This window comes from Chenopodium quinoa, unplaced genomic scaffold (genome assembly GCF_001683475.1).
Source record: "Chenopodium quinoa cultivar QQ74 unplaced genomic scaffold, ASM168347v1, whole genome shotgun sequence".
NCBI classification, from domain to species: Eukaryota; Viridiplantae; Streptophyta; class Magnoliopsida; order Caryophyllales; family Amaranthaceae; genus Chenopodium; species Chenopodium quinoa.
This window is the reverse complement of record NW_018743285.1, coordinates 3149341-3167531: the sequence shown is the minus strand read 5'-3', so window position 1 is coordinate 3167531 and position 18191 is coordinate 3149341. Positions and strand designations below refer to the sequence as shown.

Here is an 18191-nt window from a genome sequence, read left to right as displayed (position 1 = left end):
TGACTCCCCCACCGCCCCGAGATCCATTCACCACCATTACTCATTACAGGCGGCGACGTGTCAGACGGAGGGCCGACACACAGGAGGCAGAACCTTTACCCCGAATAAATGAGTCGGGCTAGTATTATCTGTTGTATTGCCTGTTATTTTGTGGAATGATGTACATAACACTTATGAAATTAATATAATAAATGTTTTTTGAATGACTCCGTGTGTGCTTTGAAGTTTAGTTCCTTATTTGTCTAAATCGGACTTATGTTAGTCAAAATAGATCATTCAAGGGTCGTGGTGGTTAATTTGGTGGTTCATGGTGGTTGGACTGTTGTTGGGGTGTTTGGAGTTTTCTGAAGTGCTTAAGGTGGACGGAACTCCCAGAAGGTGGTGGTAGGTGGTGGTCGACAGTGGTGGGACGGTAGGGGTTGGTGGTGAGGGTGGTTGTACTGTTGCGGGGAGTAGTTGGACTGTTTTAAAATGCGTAAGGGTGGTCGAAAGTGGCGGGAGGTGGTGGTCGACGGTGGTGGGACGGTAGGGGTTGGTGGTGGTTGTGGTGGTGGCTGTTTGAAGGCTGGGGGTGCTGTCTGCAGGGCAGAAATGGAGCCTGCATGCAACTGAATATTTTTTAAAAAAAGTACCAGAGCATAAAACGCTGTCTCGGACAGCGTTTTATGCTGGAAGCTTAGTTTGGTAAATAGTTTTGCCACGCAACCATTTTCGTAAATAGTTTCCGTTTAAAGCTCAATTTGGTAAAACGTCCGATTATTATTCTCTTACACTTATCTCTAATTTATAGGAAACTAATTATTTTGTATAGTTATGCTTCTAGATTTGCAATCCATTAAATGCTTATTTAAACAATATTTATATGTTTCTTTTCAAATCATTTCCTTTTTTACTCCTCAAAATATGTAAAAGTTGAATGATTTACTTTTTTTTTTCTAATTTAATGTCAAAAATTGTATTTTAACACTTCTCAAAACACATTTAATCTCATTATTTTGTTTATTATATTTAACCAACCACAAAATTGCAAAATGTTAGATTTACGGTTTGACCTTCTCTTAATAATAAGTTTTATTTTTTAAAAATAAATACATATATTTTCGTGCCAAAGCTTGCTATATTATGGTTTTGGGTTATTTTGTCCCTTTGGATTCGATTTGAGGTCAAAATTGAAAAAAATTTACTTACTCCGTTTATTTTTAGTTACACCACTTTTCTAAAACGAAAGTTTCAAATTAGTTACACGCATCACTTTTATTTTTAGTTAATATATAAATTCTCTCTCTTTCTCTCTCCTAAGTATTATCTTATATATGGGTTCTTTCAGTTTGCGATTTACAAAGTGATGCAACTAAAAAAATATAATGGAGGAAGTATTTGAAATGCCTCATTTTGCATGCTAAGAACTACCTCGGTTAGTGTGACACAAAATGAAGCATTTCCAATACTTATTTGGGTGCTTTAACCTCAAATTGATCCCAATAGCTAAAATGACCCCAAAAATCATAATAGAACAAGGTTTTGCAAAAAAATCGATAATATTTGGTTAAGGTGACGAAATCTAACCTTTTGTGTTTTTATGAAAAAACAGATGGTTAAATAAAAAAAAAAGGTTAGGGTGTGGTAATATACGATTTATCTTTTTAACTAAGTTGATTGGTCGTCGTTGCTCATGCCATGAATTAGAAGGGCTGAAGGATTAGTTAAATTCGTCCATACAACGGCATTTGATTGACGCTCGTCAATGTCTGATGATGCACTCATACGGTTAATAGAAACTCATAAGAGTTTTCTTTATCTTGTATTAAATTGCTTTGCATGCTTATCGATTATTAATAGAGTATAAAACATATTCCTGGGCATCAACCATTACCTTAACCTTTTAGTTGAATAGTTTCTCTATCATGCTATCAGAGCCAATGTGACACAAATGTTACGGGTTCGAATCTCATCCACCCCTCCTTTCAAAGTCGAATATTAAGCTAGGTATATGAGGAGGGCCCATACTGTATACACACTTCAAGCCCAACGGGCTCTCAAGCGAGAGGGCGTGATAAAGTATAAAACATATTCCTAGACTTCAACCATTACCTTAAGTTTTTGGTTGAATTGGTACTCTAACAATCATATTGGACATGATATCCCAGGAGCGAATGTTTATAGCAAATCACAACAATTAGAAACATTACAAAGATCACTAAAAGTTTTTTTTTTTATAATTTTTTTTACAAAGATTTTATATAACGAAACAGAAGCACAATATGAGAGCAAACTAATGCAAGAAAACACAAAACAACAAAGGAAACTAAAAATAAGAAAACCAAAACAAATAACAATTAAAACAACTAGAAAAGAAAATGGCGTTGACGAGCCCGAACAGCCAACCAGTGCGCTGAAGTAACCCAGAGACGAGGAACCTTACGAATCCAACAAGAATCAAATTGTAATAGAACATCTCGGATAGCCCCCAACAACCAAACACAAGAAATATCATCCGAACACGAACGACATAACATGGAAACTAGAATTGTGTTGTCCATAAAGAGTAAAGGACTAAAAAAACCTTTTCGTCTAGCAGCCTGAAGAGTCCATAAGCAAGCCTATAGTTTCGATTGTAAAGCTGACGAAGACCGACAAGCACGGGCACACCCACCAAAACAGTAGGGGAAAGCTCCTCTCTAAAAATCCAACCTGCCCCTGCAGTCTGATCACGTCTATTCTAAGCACCATCAAAGACTATACAACAATCTGCAATACCTGAATACGAGCCATGTAAACACCCATATGTAATAGGACGAGGACACGGAAACTGACGTTACCGGAAGGACGAAACAGAGCTAGAAATCGTAGCAGCCTCCGAACTACGCGAAACCCATTCTGCAGAAGTATGAAGAAATGAAGCAGGAGACCAGACCGCCTGTCTAAAAATAATTTGATTACAAGTAAGCCAAATAGCCCATAAAAGAGAGACCAAAGTGGCTAGACTATGCCAATTACGAGACTTCCCATAACCAGAAATCAACATTGTGAACCAGTGAGTAAACGAGTATACAGTTAAAGAAGTACTCTAGAGTCCCAAGGACCAATGGTCAAGAGATGAAAAACACATGAACAATCCCAAAATATATGTGAAGTCGTTTCCAAGTGATCATGACAAAGAACACAGAGGGGGTTAACATGAAGTCCCCGAGAATGCAAAGTAGCAGAGAGAGGTAAAGCATCATAAATCAATTTTCAGGAAAACATCCTCAACTTGGACATAATTGGCATTCTGATCCCCAAAAGCGTTTCCACCACGAAGTTGGAACCGGATCACTGGCCACTGACACCATCACTACAAGAACTAAGGAAATTTCCGGCGGAATAAAAGTCCGTCGGAAATATTCCGTCGCAAACAGGTGGTTTTTCCGAGGGAAATTAGTTCGTCGGAAAATTAATGAATTTCCGACGGAATTACGCATTTTCCGAGGGATATTTCCGTCGGACATTTTCCGACGGAAAAATTCCGTCGGAGACTAATATTTCCGACGGTATTTTTCCGTCGGAAAATGTTTGAACCTGGGATGACATTTCCGACGGAATATTCCGTCGGAAATTCCGTCGGAAAATGGTTATGCGCATAGGATACCAATTTCCGACGGAAAAAAGCCGTCGGAAAGTTTTTTGAGCGCGCCTTGGTTTCTCAGAAACTTTTTCCCACTTCTTTCGTCTTTCGTCTTCCTCATTCCTTTCCTCATTTCGTCTTCCTCCTTCACTCCCAACCTCCCTTACCACTAGCTCCAAGCTCGAAATCAACAACACCCATTAGCAATCCGGTAAGTGTTTTTAATGTTTATGTTTATGTTAATTTATTTGTTTAATTTTTAATATCAATAACCCCATACTTAATCCGGTTCGTTTTTCATTGATGTTCTTCGTTTTGATGCTCAAAAACGCCCATTCATGTTAATTTTTAAGTGAAATTAGGTTAGATTATGTGAAAAACGACTCAAATTATGTTTATTAGTTTAGTTTATATGTTAATTATGTTTATATGTTAGTATAATGGTTTAGTTTATTAGTTTAGTTTATATGTTAGTTTATTAGTTTAATTTATCACCAATAACATATATTATGTGAAAAACCTAACTATTATGTTAATTATGTTTATATGTTAGTTTTAGTTTAGTTTATATGTTAATTATGTTTATATGTTAGTATAATGGTTTAGTGATTTATTAGTTTAGTTTATATGTTAATTTATTAGTTTAATTTATCACCAATAACATATATTATGTGAAAAACCTAACTATTATGTTAATTATGTTTATATGTTAGTTTTATTAGTTTAGTTTATATGTTAATTATGTTTATATGTTAGTATAATGGTTTAGTGATTTATTAGTTTAGTTTATATGTTAATTTATTAGTTTAATTTATCACCAATAACATATATTATGTGAAAAACCTAACGAATTATGTTAATTATGTTTATATGTTAGTTTAATTAGTTAAGTTTATTAGTATATATAATGTATATGTTAGTTTAGTTAGTTTAGTTTAGTTTAGTATAAGGTATGTTAGTTTAGTTTGGCATAATGTATGTATGTTAGTTTAGTTTAGTTTCGTTTAGTATAATGTATGTTAGTGTAGTTTAGTTAAGTATAATGTATGTTAGTTTAGTTTAGTTTAGTATAATATATGTTACTTTAGTTTAGTATAATGTATGTATGTATGTTAGTTTAGTTTAGTATAATGTATATATGTTAGTTTAGTATTTCAATCTTCTAAAGATGTTTGAAATGAATAATACCCGTTGAAGTTAGAATCATGAAACGAAGAGAGCGGAGCTGGATGTATGATAGATTGGATGGGCGTTCTATTAAGCCTGAGTTCTTGAAAGGGGTAGAGGAATTCATACGGTTTTGCGAAGAGCATCGTGAGACTGCAAAGATTGAATATAGGTGTCCTTGTGTTAAATGCAATAACAGACGTTTTCAGGATCCGGACACAGTAAGAATTCATTTGTACAGCAAGGGATTCACTCCTCGTTATTGGGAGTGGCTTTGTCAAGGGGAAGGGTTACCTGAATCCTCAGTAGAAGGCCAGTCAAACGAATATCGTGATATGGTTATGGATGTTGTTGGTCATAATTATGATCGATCGAGTACTGAAGCTGCAGAGGAGGAGCCTAACGCTGAAGCAAAGCGTTTTCTTGATTTGTTGAAGGCGTCTGAACATCCATTGTATGAAGGGAGTTCGATGTCGGTTTTGGAGGTGGCGGCAAGAATTACTAGCTTAAAGTGTGAGTACAATTTGCCGCACAGGTGTGTCGATGGGTTCGTTTCATTGTTGACAGAAGTGATCCCTGGCAGCAGCCGTTTGGGTGAGACATTCTACGATGTTAAGATGGTTGTTAAGGGGTTGGAGCTGCCGCATGAAAAGATTCATGAATTCCCCAAGGGTTGTATGTTGTTTTGGAAAGAGGATGCTGAACTTCCTACTTGTAGAGTGTGTGGAAGTGATCGATATAATAGAACTTTTAAAGGCAGCTTGGTTCCGAAGAATGCGCTATTTTATTTCCCGATCACACCTAGGTTGCAAAGGATGTTTGCAACGAAGAACCTTTCAGAGGAAATGAGTTGGCATGCAAATAATCCTCGTGTCAAAGGCACGATGGCACACCCTAGTGACACTGAAACTTGGAGACAGCTTGATACCTGCTTCCTAGAGTTTGCCTCGGATCCACGGAATGTTCGACTAGGGTTGTGTACAGATGGTTTTGCTCCTCATGGTAAGTTCGGGGGTCAGTACTCTTGTTGGCCCGTGATTTTGACCCCATACAATTTTTCTCCCTCGATGTGTATGAAAAGACAGTTCATGTTCTTGTCACTGATAGTCCCTAGCCCCAAAAACCCGAAGGGAAATTTAGATGTGTACATGCAACCACTGATACTAGAGCTGAAACAGTTGTGGGAAGTTGGCGCAAGTACTTATGATATATCAAAGAAACAAAACTTCAACCTTAGAGCAGCCATCCTATGGACCATTAGTGACTTCCCTGCATATGGTATGTTATCTGGATGGTCTACGGATGGTAAGAAGGCATGCCCGTACTGCATGGAAAAAAGCAAGGCATTTTGGTTGCAGCATGGGGGAAAAGTTTCGTGGTTTGATTGTCATCGTCAATTTCTTCCTGTAGATCATCCTTTCCGAAAAAGTAAAACAACATTTTGCAAAAACAGAGTTGAAAAAGGCTCACCGCCGCACATCATGTCAGGGGTGGAACTTTGGGAATGTGTGAAAGACCTTCCGAGGGCCACCGATGGGCCTGAATCACTACAAGTGTTGAAAAAGGAAAATAAAGGGTGGTTCAAGCGAAGTTGCTTGTGGGAGCTTCCGTATTGGAAGCATTTGCTGATTCGTAACAACTTAGATGTCATGCACATTGAAAAAAACTTCTTTGATCAAATATTTCACACTGTAATGGATGTGAGAAGACAAACTTGTGACACACCTTCGGCCAGAAAAGACATCGCCAAATATTGTTTGCGACCACACCTTCATCTATAGACATCGCCAAATAGGGTTCGTTTTCAACGCATGAACAGTTGTAACTAGGCTATATTGGTATGTTAGTGCAAGTTATAGGTTAGTTTGATACTCAATGTGAAAAATAGGCAAGGTAGAGGCCCTTTTGGCCCCTTTTCCCTTGAAAATCACGATAACCGTCCCAAAACCTAGTGAAATGCATCTAGAGTTCGTTTTCAACGCATGAACAGTTGTAACTAGGCTATATTGGTATGTTAGTGCAAGTTATAGGTTAGTTTGATACTCAATGTGAAAAATAGGCAAGGTAGAGGCCCTTTTGGCCCATTTTCCCTTGAAAATCACGATAACCGTCCCAAAACTTAGTGAAATGCTTTTAGGGTTCGATTTCAACGCATGAACACTTGTAACTAGTCTATATTGGTATGTTAGTGCAAGGTATAGGTTAGTTTGATACTCAATGTGAAAAATAGGCAAGGTAGAGGCCCTTTTGGCCTCTTTTCCCTTGAAAATCACGATAACCGTCCCAAAACTTAGTGAAATGCATCTAGGGTTCGTTTTCAACGCATGAACACTTGTAACTAGGCTATATTGGTATTTTAGTGCAAGTTATAGGTTAGTTTGATACTCAATGTGAAAAATAGGCAAGGTAGAGGCCCTTTTGGCCCCTTTTCCCTTGAAAATCACGATAACCGTCCCAAAACCTAGTGAAATGCATCTAGAGTTCATTTTCAACGCATGAACAGTTGTAACTAGGCTATATTGGTATGTTAGTGCAAGTTATAGGTTAGTTTGATACTCAATGTGAAAAATAGGCAAGGTAGAGGCCCTTTTGGCCCATTTTCCCTTGAAAATCACGATAACCGTCCCAAAACTTAGTGAAATGCTTTTAGGGTTCGATTTCAACGCATGAACACTTGTAACTAGTCTATATTGGTATGTTAGTGCAAGTTATAGGTTAGTTTGACACTCATGTGAAAAATAGGCAAGGTAGAACACTTCTAAGGTTCGTTTTTCTCGTCAATTTTTCTGTTGATAAGAACCCTTTATTGCTGGCCTTTTTTCTCTTCAAACGTCATTATTTCTTAATATATCTCGTCAATGTTATGCAGGAAACATATCAGAAAATGGTTGAGGAATCAAGCAGTCAGGAGTCTTCCAAAAGCCAAGATGAGCTCTACTGGGAGGCAGCAGGCGGGCGTAACAAGAAAGGCCGAGTAAGGGGGCTTGGTCGAGGTGCTGAGTTGTATTATCAATCCCATTCTCGAGGATCTGGGTCCTCTCAGCAGTACCAGCCGCCGCCGTCTGTTGTGGCTGAGATCGAGGTTCGAGTGCAGGCCCAGGTACACGCTCAGTTAGAGGCTCAGTTACAGGCTCGATTTGAGGCTCAGTTACAGGCTAAAGCCGAGGCTCAGATGGCGGAACTGGAGCGGAGGAACAAAGAGATGATGGACGAGATGTTGAGTCGCATGACCGGACTCAACACTCCATTCACATGTTCCAAGATGCCGCCGCAGCCGCGAGACCCTTGGGACGACAACCCCGGTTCTGGGGGCTCTGATTCTTTTCCCGTCATGGAGCTTTCTGTTTCTTTTCCCGTACTGTACACAATTTGAGATGCAATTTAGGTTACTAATCCAAACTGAATGTAGTAATTATGATTATTAATTTATGTTGATAGTTTGCTTTATTTTCAAATGAAATTTTATTATGTTTTAAACAGGTTGCTATAGCGAACAACAGGTCAAAACAGAGGAAAAAAAAAACTAAATAGCGTTTCCGACGGAATAAATCCGCCGGAAAAGGTGGAAAGTTCCGACAGAAATAATCCGCCGGAAATTTCCGACGGAACAAATCCGTCGGAATAGCAAGGATTTTCTGACGGAATTGTTCCGTCGGAAATTTCCGGCGGATTATTTCCGTCGGAAATTTCCACCTTTTCCGGCGGATTTATTCCGTCGGAAATGTCTTACTTTCCGACGGATTTGTTGTTCCGTCGTTACTTTCCGACGGACTTTTCCAGCCCCCAGCCACCATTCTCCGACGCAATTTTTCCGTCGGAAAATGCATTGGAATTGGCATTTCCGTCGGAAATGACCTTATTTCCGACGAGGGTGTTTCCGACAGACGTTTTCCGACGACTTTCCGACGGAAATCCTCTAATTTCCGACGGATTTTTTCCGTCGGAAATAAGATTCATTCTTGTAGTGCATGGACTGGGGAATCAGCAATGCATAAGCCGATTTTGCGGAAAACTGACCATCACGTGTAAATTTCCATTAAACAAAATCATCCATCAGTTTCTGAGGGCGGTTGGCATACAAAATACGCGAAGCCTTAATATTGTCGAAAAACCGATGGACCTTAGAAGTATCCCACATGTATGAACGCAGATCAATAATAGAAGAAACATGAGTCGAAACATCCAACTCATCCAGACCAGATTTGAAGCAAACAGCCCCCCCCAACGGCCCATATATCCTCGAGGAGACGAACCTGAGTCCCCGAACCTACTTTCCATGCAATCCCTTGAGCCAGAGTGGACATACCAGCCAGAAGACCTCGACAGCCCCACGAAGACCAAAAAACCCGACTAGGCTGGAAAGACTGAAGGGAGGTGTAATCCCCATATTTTTAGAGTAAATTATAATATATTTCTTTATTATTTATACAAATATTTTATTTCGATTTCATTATATAAATTATTTTATGTAAAATTTATTTGAACTTTATAAGCTCTATTTTAAATTAAAATCCTCTTCTTATATACTAACCATAGTTTGACAATAGTGTTATAATAATAGTAGCCAAATTTTAAGTGAATAGAGCCTATTTTCATCTAACCCAACATATTGTGGCCCAAATATAAGTCATAATCCTATTAGGATTAGAAAAAGAGCTTAAACACCTAAGCCCATACTCCTTAATCCTTATAAACCCACAAACCCTTTCCCCTCACCTCACGTAAAAACCCCTGTTACTGTTTTCCCACTTCTCCTGCTTCATGATTTCACGATAAAAAAAAATAAAAAAAATTCGTCGCTGCTCAGCCACCGCTGCCCACAGTGTCGTCGCCGACCAACGCAGTTGCACCCGCATCACCCCACGACAACAGGTCGTCGTTCTTCCTCCTCCTTCCTTCTTCATTTCTCTTTTGTTAAATTGATTCAAGTTTCAATATTTATAAATTTTTTGTTCTTAAATTGTTATTGTTATGATTGGATTATGCATATGAATTGCAAAAGCTACAAATTTATGAGTTTTATTATGTTTAATTTAGTGACTTAAATTTCAGATTTATTTAATCAAGAAAATAAGGGTTTAATACTTGATTTTCATGATTTTAGGGCTTAAAAACGTGTGAGTCAAGTTATTTATATATATAGTGATTGTATTATGTTAAAATTTTATTTTTGGTGATTATAATTAATATTTAGATTTTTGTTGATTATTTTGAAGCCTCTAATTACATTGAATTGGTGAATTTTTGGGTTTAAAGCCTACTAGCTTAATCTATAATGTAGATGGTTTCAAATATTACTATAATTTTAAGATTTTATGTATAAATTAAATTTTCAGATTTTTATAAAGCTCTAAACTTGCTATAATGAATAAGTATGTATTTTAAGGTGTTTATGTAGGAAACTTTAAGAACAATATATAAGCTTTTAATTTTAGTAAAAGGGAAGGTTTTAAAGTGTTGTTTAATTGGATTTTGAAGGTTTTAAAGTAAGTTAGTATTGCTGTAAATTTAATTGCTTGAGTATTGATTGAATTATTGTTGTTTGGTTTAAGAGAGGACTTCGTAGAAGACGATTTCTAGTTTCTAAAGTGGCCAACCAATTCGTTTACTCAAAATACGTACAAGGATACGAAAAACCTTGACTTTAGGAGCATGTTTAAGGATTTGGAAAACTTAGAATCATGATTAGGAAACTTATGCTTGGTTGAAATTGTTTGGTAATAAATCTCTTTGGTATTATTGCTTGAATGTGCATAATTTATCACTTTATGTATGTTAAGTTATCTTGTAAGTAATTTTATATGCATTAACTTGCAAGAAGAACTTGGAGGCAAAAATACATGAGCATGTGGATTGAATTATTATTATTATTTGTTCATGATTATTGAAATGGAATGAGTAAAGGAAGAATTGAAGTCTTATAAGACGAGGTTGAGAATTTGAGGTGCCTTATGCACTTAAGGTGTTTATACACCGAGGTAGTTTAAAGAATTCAATACTAAATGTTGTTTGTCACTACTAATTCAAGAATTAAATTGGAAATTGAACTTGCTTGAATGATTAATGCGTGATTGGTTGTATTACTTTTGTAAATGAGTCACCACCAAGTTTAAACCTATAACTCACGTAAAGTGCATGATGGATGAGGAATAAAAATCTAGATTTGTGCACATCTAGAATAATGACAAACAAGGGTTGGGGTACACAGGGTATTAGCCGTGCACTTTTCTAGAGGCCGTCTGATCTACGAGTCTTTTGTTTTCAAATACTTTTTAAAACTATAAAGAGTTAGATGAGATCTCATACTAGCTATGGCCACGGAGTCGTGCCCGTCTGCCATTGGATGTTTATTGATGTTTCCGAAAGGAGGCATGGGGTTTTTCTTTTATTGATGTTCCAAATTGGAGCATGGGGAGACAACCTTGTCTATTGCTTAATCCAATGAATAAAATGAAATGAAGTAATCAGTACTAATTAGAGAAGTCTTAGTAATGTTAACAGTTGAGTCATGTGTTTGGGTCAATAATTAAACTGTTGTGTGTTGATTGATAATTAGTAGCATGCTAGGAATTCTTTGTTATACTTCATAGCTTGTATGTACTCAGCGTTGCTGATTGCGTGCATTTGTGTGTCTTTCTTGGTCATGTTTTTCTCCTTTTGATGACCCTGTAATGATCCAATCTTTACACTTGTAATATTAGGGAACAGACTTATCACAAGTGTTTACATAGTTTGGACTTGCATCAAGGTGATGGGATTTTGAGTGGAGAGTTGGTTATTGATTGCAGTTTATTACTTTTCATAAGTTTGAAATTTAAACTCTGCTTTGGTTTATTTAATACTTCATTTTATTGGGTTTTGAATAAGGGCCTTAATGTTTCCAACTTGTAAGACTTAATTTGGTTTTGTTCGTTGGTTTTAAAACTTATTTATAACTGAGTTAGTTTTTCCGCTGCTAAATTCTGAATTAGACTTAACGTTTGAACACGTGGCGGCAACACGTCGGTTATTCTCTTGCATTTTATTAAAGGTATTTACAGGTTTAAGAGAGAATTATTGGGGTGTTACAGGAGGAATACTTTGCCGATAACACACGCGAAACTAGGAGCTGAGGATGCCGATATATAAGCCAACTCTGCCTGGCAAGCAGGGCAGAATTAAAGCTCTGCTTACTACGGAGCCCTAGTCCGCCCAAGCCCTTAGGAAGATAAAGCAGAAAAGAAGAGCGAAGGGTCATCCCCCGAGATGAAGATGAGGAACGCCACCAGAAACGAGCAAGCATTCGATCAACATGTTGACAAATCGAAGAGGGGATCTGAAACACGGACAAAATATGATTGAACGATGCAACAAGAACTGAATTGATAATCACTAACTTAGCAGCTGAAGAAATTCGAAGAGAAGTGAAATCAGAATGACGCTTTGACACTTTATCTACCAGGAAACAAAACTCCGAAACTTTACTCATCCCCAAATCAACGAGCAATCCCAAATAAGAATCCAAAGAATCCCTACATTGAAGCGGCAAACTACAAGCCAAATAATCTGAAGGAGTGTTCTGACTGAATTTAACAAAGGACTTCTGCAGATTGATCATCTGACCAGACATACCACAAAATCCAAAAGAAGGCCCATTAGATTATCACAAGCAGATGGAGACACTTGGAAGTACAATAGGGAATCGTCTACAAAGAACAAATGTGAAATAGAAGGCGCTCCTCGCGAAATACAAATGCCTCTGAGTAACGACTGCTCCTCCGCACTGCGTAACATGGTAGAAGAACTTCCATACAGAGAACAAACAAGTACGAAGAAAGCGGATCACCCTGCCAAGACCACACTGTGTAAGAAAGGTGGAAGACAGATCCCCATTGACCAACACCTAATAAGAGACTGTAGAGACGCACTGGTGTATAATATGTATCCAGTATGGAGGAAAGCCAAAGACCTTTAAAACATGAAGTAAAAAATCCAAGCGAACCCGAGCATAAGCCTTATTCATGTCCAATTTCAAAGCAGCATAAAACTGTTTCCTAGCCCTAGAAACATTCATGAACGAGAGAAGTTCATGGGCAATTAGAGCATTGTCTGACATAAGACGTCCTGGAACAAATGCATTCTGGCAATCAGAAACCAAAGAAGGTAAGTCAAGACGGAGCTGACCAGTAATACATTTGGCGATGCACTTGTAAAGAACGTTACAAAGACCAATAGGACGAAACTGCGTAACAAGCTCCGGACTGTGAACCTTGGGAAGCAGAGTTAAGAAAGTACTCCTTCTGCATATAGCCATGAGTAAAAAAATACTGAACTGCTCCAACCACCAAAGAACCGACCAACTGTCAATGAATCTTGAAAAAAGCCGAAGAAAAACCATCAGGTCCTGGAGTCTTATTATCCTCAATACTAAACATGGCCTCCTTAATTTCCAAAGCTGAATAACAACTTATTTTGTTGTTCTGAGGAAAGAGAAGGTAGATGAATCTGATCCCACCTAGAAGAGGGTGTCACCGGAGAGGACCCTTGGACGGTATACAAATCCTTGTAGAACGAAAGCACCACTAACTTAATACCCACAGGATCCGCTAACCAAGAACCGTCTAAGGACTTTAAATTGTGAATCTTATTACGATGGCGACGAGACTGAACCAAAGAGAAAAGGAGATGAGAATGACTCTCTCCATTTGCATCCTAATTAACCTTCGCACACTGACGCCAAAACATAAAAGCAGCCTGAGCCTCTGCAACCTTTTCCTCCCACGTAGTGAGAAACAGACATCGACCAACTCGAGTATGCAAACAAGAGGCAGCCTGACCAATAGACAAAGCTAGATTCTTCCAATCAATACCCCACAATCGTTTATGAGAGGTGCACCAAACTAACAGAAGTTCTTTAATGAGAGATAATTTTCGAGACAGAGAAAATATCAGAGAACCAGTGACGACCATTGAAACTACAGAGTCAACTATAGAGTGTACGTCCTTTACCGATAAACACCATTTTCTTATAAGGTCGATGAACTTTATTATCCTCAGCCGAGTCAGAAAGAACAATAGCAGCATGATCCGAGAACAGAATATGGTGGTGTAGTACAACTGTATCTGGATACTCCTAAAACAAGAAGAGGTCGCACAAGCTTTATCTAGGCGCTCAAAAGTTGAGTCAAAATTAGAACGATTATTTGTCCAAGTAAACTCTGGCCCTGAAAACAGGACTTCCAATAAACTCAACTGTAAGTGCCAGTCCATGAATTCATGACGACCAGGTATAGAAGTAGAGCCACCCACTTTATCCGTTAAAAATTCCACCTGGTTAAAATCCCCTAGTAAAACCAAGTTTGAATTTGAACACAAAAAATCCGAAAGGGCAGACCAAATTTGAGGACGATCAACGACATGGGACGCTCCATACATAAACACCACATATTTTATTACAGAGCCCACAAGTATTTTACAGAAGATGAAATTTGAAGTTATTAAAATAGGAACTATCTGAAGCGGGGAAAACCTCAACAAAAACAAACCACCACTCAAACCAACTGTATTTGTACCACAAAATCTGGAAAAAGGAACACTAGACAACTTTTTTGCAACAATATCTGCAGATACCATAGTTTCCATCAAAAACATAACATCTAAACCACAGGAGCGGACTAAAGAGCTAATATACGGAACTTTAGGGGAGTCCGCATGCCGAAGACCCCTACAGTTCTATGATCCAAACTTCATCTCACACCGGGTGGCCCAATAGGGGGAGCCACCGACCCCTCAGCAGAGGTAACAAAAGAAACACAAGAGAATTCTGCAGTAGCATGACCTGTTCGCTCTTAAAAAGGAAAACAATAGAACTAGTCCGACAACATACTGCTCTCAATTAATCATACAAATTCGTGTCCAAAGCATGCAGAAAATTCACTCTCCATTTATGCCTCTTCCTTATCTCGTTCCCAAACAACATGCTAATCAAAAAGGAATTAGAGACACTTCCAATCTTGAGGAATGAGAAAAAAGGGGTCGGGAGTTTGGCTTTAGAGACGGTTCTCTTAAAAGGAAGTTTTCGTTGCTTGAAAGGATTTAATTTTTTCGAGGAGAGGGGCACATTAGTCCACTTGGAGTTTCTCCTACCCAAGATTAGAGGATATTGAGTAGATGGAAGAAGGTAGTTGGTGGGTGATGGGTGAGAAATATGCTTAGAATGAAAATTGAAATTCGTCTTATCAAACTTTCTATTCTTTTTTGATGCAAAGATCACCAATAGTTAGGACAATGGTGAAAACGATCATAAGTAAAATGCTTATAATTACATCATAGCATTGTAAGATACTTTTACCAAATGCTCAAATATATATCTCCGTTGACATATTTTCTAAATGTCATACTTTCTCTATCTCTATTTGTTTTTTCTATAACAAAAATTGGGATCAAACTTTAAAACGTTTGATCATAAATTCTCACTAATTTATAAGTGATAATATAGTCAAGTGGGATTTTGTTAGATTCGTCTCATTGTGTACTTTATTAATATCAAGTTTTTATAATTTTTGCGCATATGAAAATGGAGATATTTACGTTTTAAGTCGCGTGTTGGAGATTGTAAAAAGTCTAATAGAGCAAACAAATAGCGATAGAGGTTGTAATATAATAAACCTTATGGAGCATAGAATGACTCAGACTCGTCACACCCTATAGCAAAGATGTATTAGGCTTCCTCTCACCTCATGTGAATGAAGCCGACATGTAAAATTCTAATAATTTAAAAGTTTTTTCCCCTAATTTAGTGAAAACGTATTAATGTCTATTCTTTTTTAAAATAGATAGCCAACATAACAATTTACAAACCTAATGAGGAAAATCAAGCATTATTTCCTTTCGTCATATATTATATGCTAAGGCTCAAAGAGTGCACTTATCGAATGTGGACATGCCATAACATATGCTAAGAATGCAATTAATGGGTTTCAATGACTAGGGTTCTAGCATTTGTCTCTAACAAACGACAACTCATCTCCATTGACTCGACCTATGGACTACTATAAAGATCCGTTCAAAAATAGCTTTTGGACAGCTTTTTGTTGTTAGACCAAATCAATAAAACACTAATTAATTACTAAAACAAAAGTGTTTGACAAAGTACGTATAAATTTTGTGATGCCTATTGGGTATACAAGTCTTTGACTAGAGCTTTAGAAAATTAGAGGAAGTGAGGAACTAACATTTAAGGTCAATACCTAGCAGTGTAAAAGTCTTATGTCGAACTCCCTATGAAACTAACGTTGGACCGGTGGTGCAAACCGATCATAGATGCAATGGCTATCTTGGCTAATTAAAAGACCAATTAACATAGGTCATGGGCTAAACATAACATAGGTCATGGCTAGCTTCGTACAACACTAATAACTAATGTACTCTCCATTTCTCATCCAAATTGTCAACATAAACGGTATAAATTTAAAAGTCGAAACTAAAACACGTTCACGTAATATACTTTCCAGAGTTGACATATATTAAGTACAATCCATGCACATGCATGGATCATTCTACTTTGATTTTTTGCTTCTAGTTTGCTTCCTTTTCTACCTAAAACTACCCTTTGTACGTAATGTCTATTTTCTTAAATGTAAAATCAAGAAACACCGACACAGTGGCTAGCTTTATTAGACATATATAGAAGACAAATGAAAATTGGACACAATGCAAGTAGACCAAGTACACACCAAACAATCTGTACGTGCAACATTTAGGGATCTAGATAGGATTAGTGACAAACGACGGAATATATAGTATTTGTTCATAGTTTTATTATTCCGTATTAATCAATCAATCGAAGTATATAATATGAGTACATGTTTAACAACTGTTTAAAATAACATCTAAGCATAATGTACTCCTTGAATAAGGAATAATGTATCCTAAGATTGGAGCAATACATTCACATACCTGATAAAAACTTGAGCCAATTACTGGTTATCCTTAAAAATATATATATATAACGCATATGATAACGTATATTTATTAAATAATGTACGAAGAAAGTTTCACATTTACATTTGTTAATTAATTATTTTCTCAATTAATATTTCAATTACTTTTCTCAAATATCATTTGAGAGATTGATTTATATGACATCTAAATGTAAAATTTTCTACATATACTATTTCTTTTGATACGCTAAGCTTGAGTCTATACCTTATAAATAATGGATGATTTTACAGCGGTCATTTCAAAAATGACTACCACACATTAAACTAAGTGGCGCAATATGATTGGTTGAAATTTTACACATCATCATTATTTTTGATTTATTTTTTAATGCTAAATTTAATTTAAATCATTTTTTAATTTGATTAATTTTGAAAATTAGATATTTTAATTTCTGAAATCATTTTTTATTTTCATTATCAATTACCAAAAATCAAAATTTGATTTTTAAAAAATCGGGAAAAAATATTCTTCATTGTTCTTCATCCAAAATCAAAATTATTTTCAAATTTTGTCGATTTAATTCATCAATTTTTGTTCAATGATTCCAATTTAGTTTTCAACTGATCCATTTCGTTCAACAATTCATTCATATAGTTTCAGTTTTTTCAATTTTCGATGATTAGGGATTTGTTCTTCAAAAATTTCAAGAACAATGGATTTTTGAAATTTCGTGGTGGTCGACGTTACAAAGATTTGGTTTCAATTACGGTGTTTTTTCGACTGGGTTAACGATTTAATTCACCAAATCTCTGTAACGCTGGCCACCACGAAATATCCAAAGATCTATATGGCTTATTTTTAGTTAACCAAGGATTAAAAATTCATTGTTCTTGAAATTTGTAGAACAAATCCCTAATATTGAAAATTGAAAAAAATGAAGCGATATGAAAGAATTAATGAACGAAATAGACCAATTGAAAACTAACATCAAATCATTGAACGAATTGATGAATTAAATCGATAAAATTTCAAAAATAATTTTGATTTTGGATGAAGAACAATGAAGAACATTTTTTTTTAAATTTAAAAACCATGTACGGAGTATAATGGTTGCAACACCTTTGATTTTGGAGTTTTTACTACAAAGCCTCGCTAAGGATATGTTTAGTTTGCTGTATATTTGCTCATTTGATCGGATCAAATTTGTTTTTTTCAATCAAATTGTTTGATTTGACCAATTTTTAACCCTATATATGTACACTAATGTATAAGGTAAAAAACATAATAAACTGGGTCTTATTATATTATATTTTACAGGATTACTAGTATCCAACACTAGTTTACAGGTAAAAAAAATATACGGGATTACGAGTATCCAATACTAGCTAGCTCAAGACCCCTTACATATATTTTGTTGACTCGTAATATAATGCTTACCTAGTGTAACATATGATTTCATTACGGGATAACAATAACAATAACAAGTCGCACATAATAT

General features: G+C 36.5%; 1 protein-coding gene across 1 annotated transcript; it reads left to right on the top strand.

Annotated features, from left to right (window-relative positions):
• Positions 1 to 4809: 4809 nt before the first annotated feature.
• Positions 4810 to 8144, top strand: LOC110735815. Its single transcript, XM_021916000.1, has 3 exons — positions 4810 to 5773; positions 5879 to 6471; positions 7641 to 8144. The coding sequence occupies exons 1-3, from the start codon at positions 4810 to 4812 to the stop codon at positions 8142 to 8144; spliced, it is 2061 nt and encodes a 686-aa protein (XP_021771692.1).
• Positions 8145 to 18191: the final 10047 nt, after the last annotated feature.

Coding starts and splice junctions, on each gene's coding strand:
- LOC110735815 (XM_021916000.1), top strand. CDS start 4,810: ATGAAACGAAGAGAGCGGAGCTGGATGTATGATAGATTGGATGGGCGT. Junction 5,774..5,878: donor AGATGGTTTTGCTCCTCATG/GTAAGTTCGGGG, acceptor TGTCACTGATAG/TCCCTAGCCCCAAAAACCCG. Junction 6,472..7,640: donor TATTTCACACTGTAATGGAT/GTGAGAAGACAA, acceptor AATGTTATGCAG/GAAACATATCAGAAAATGGT.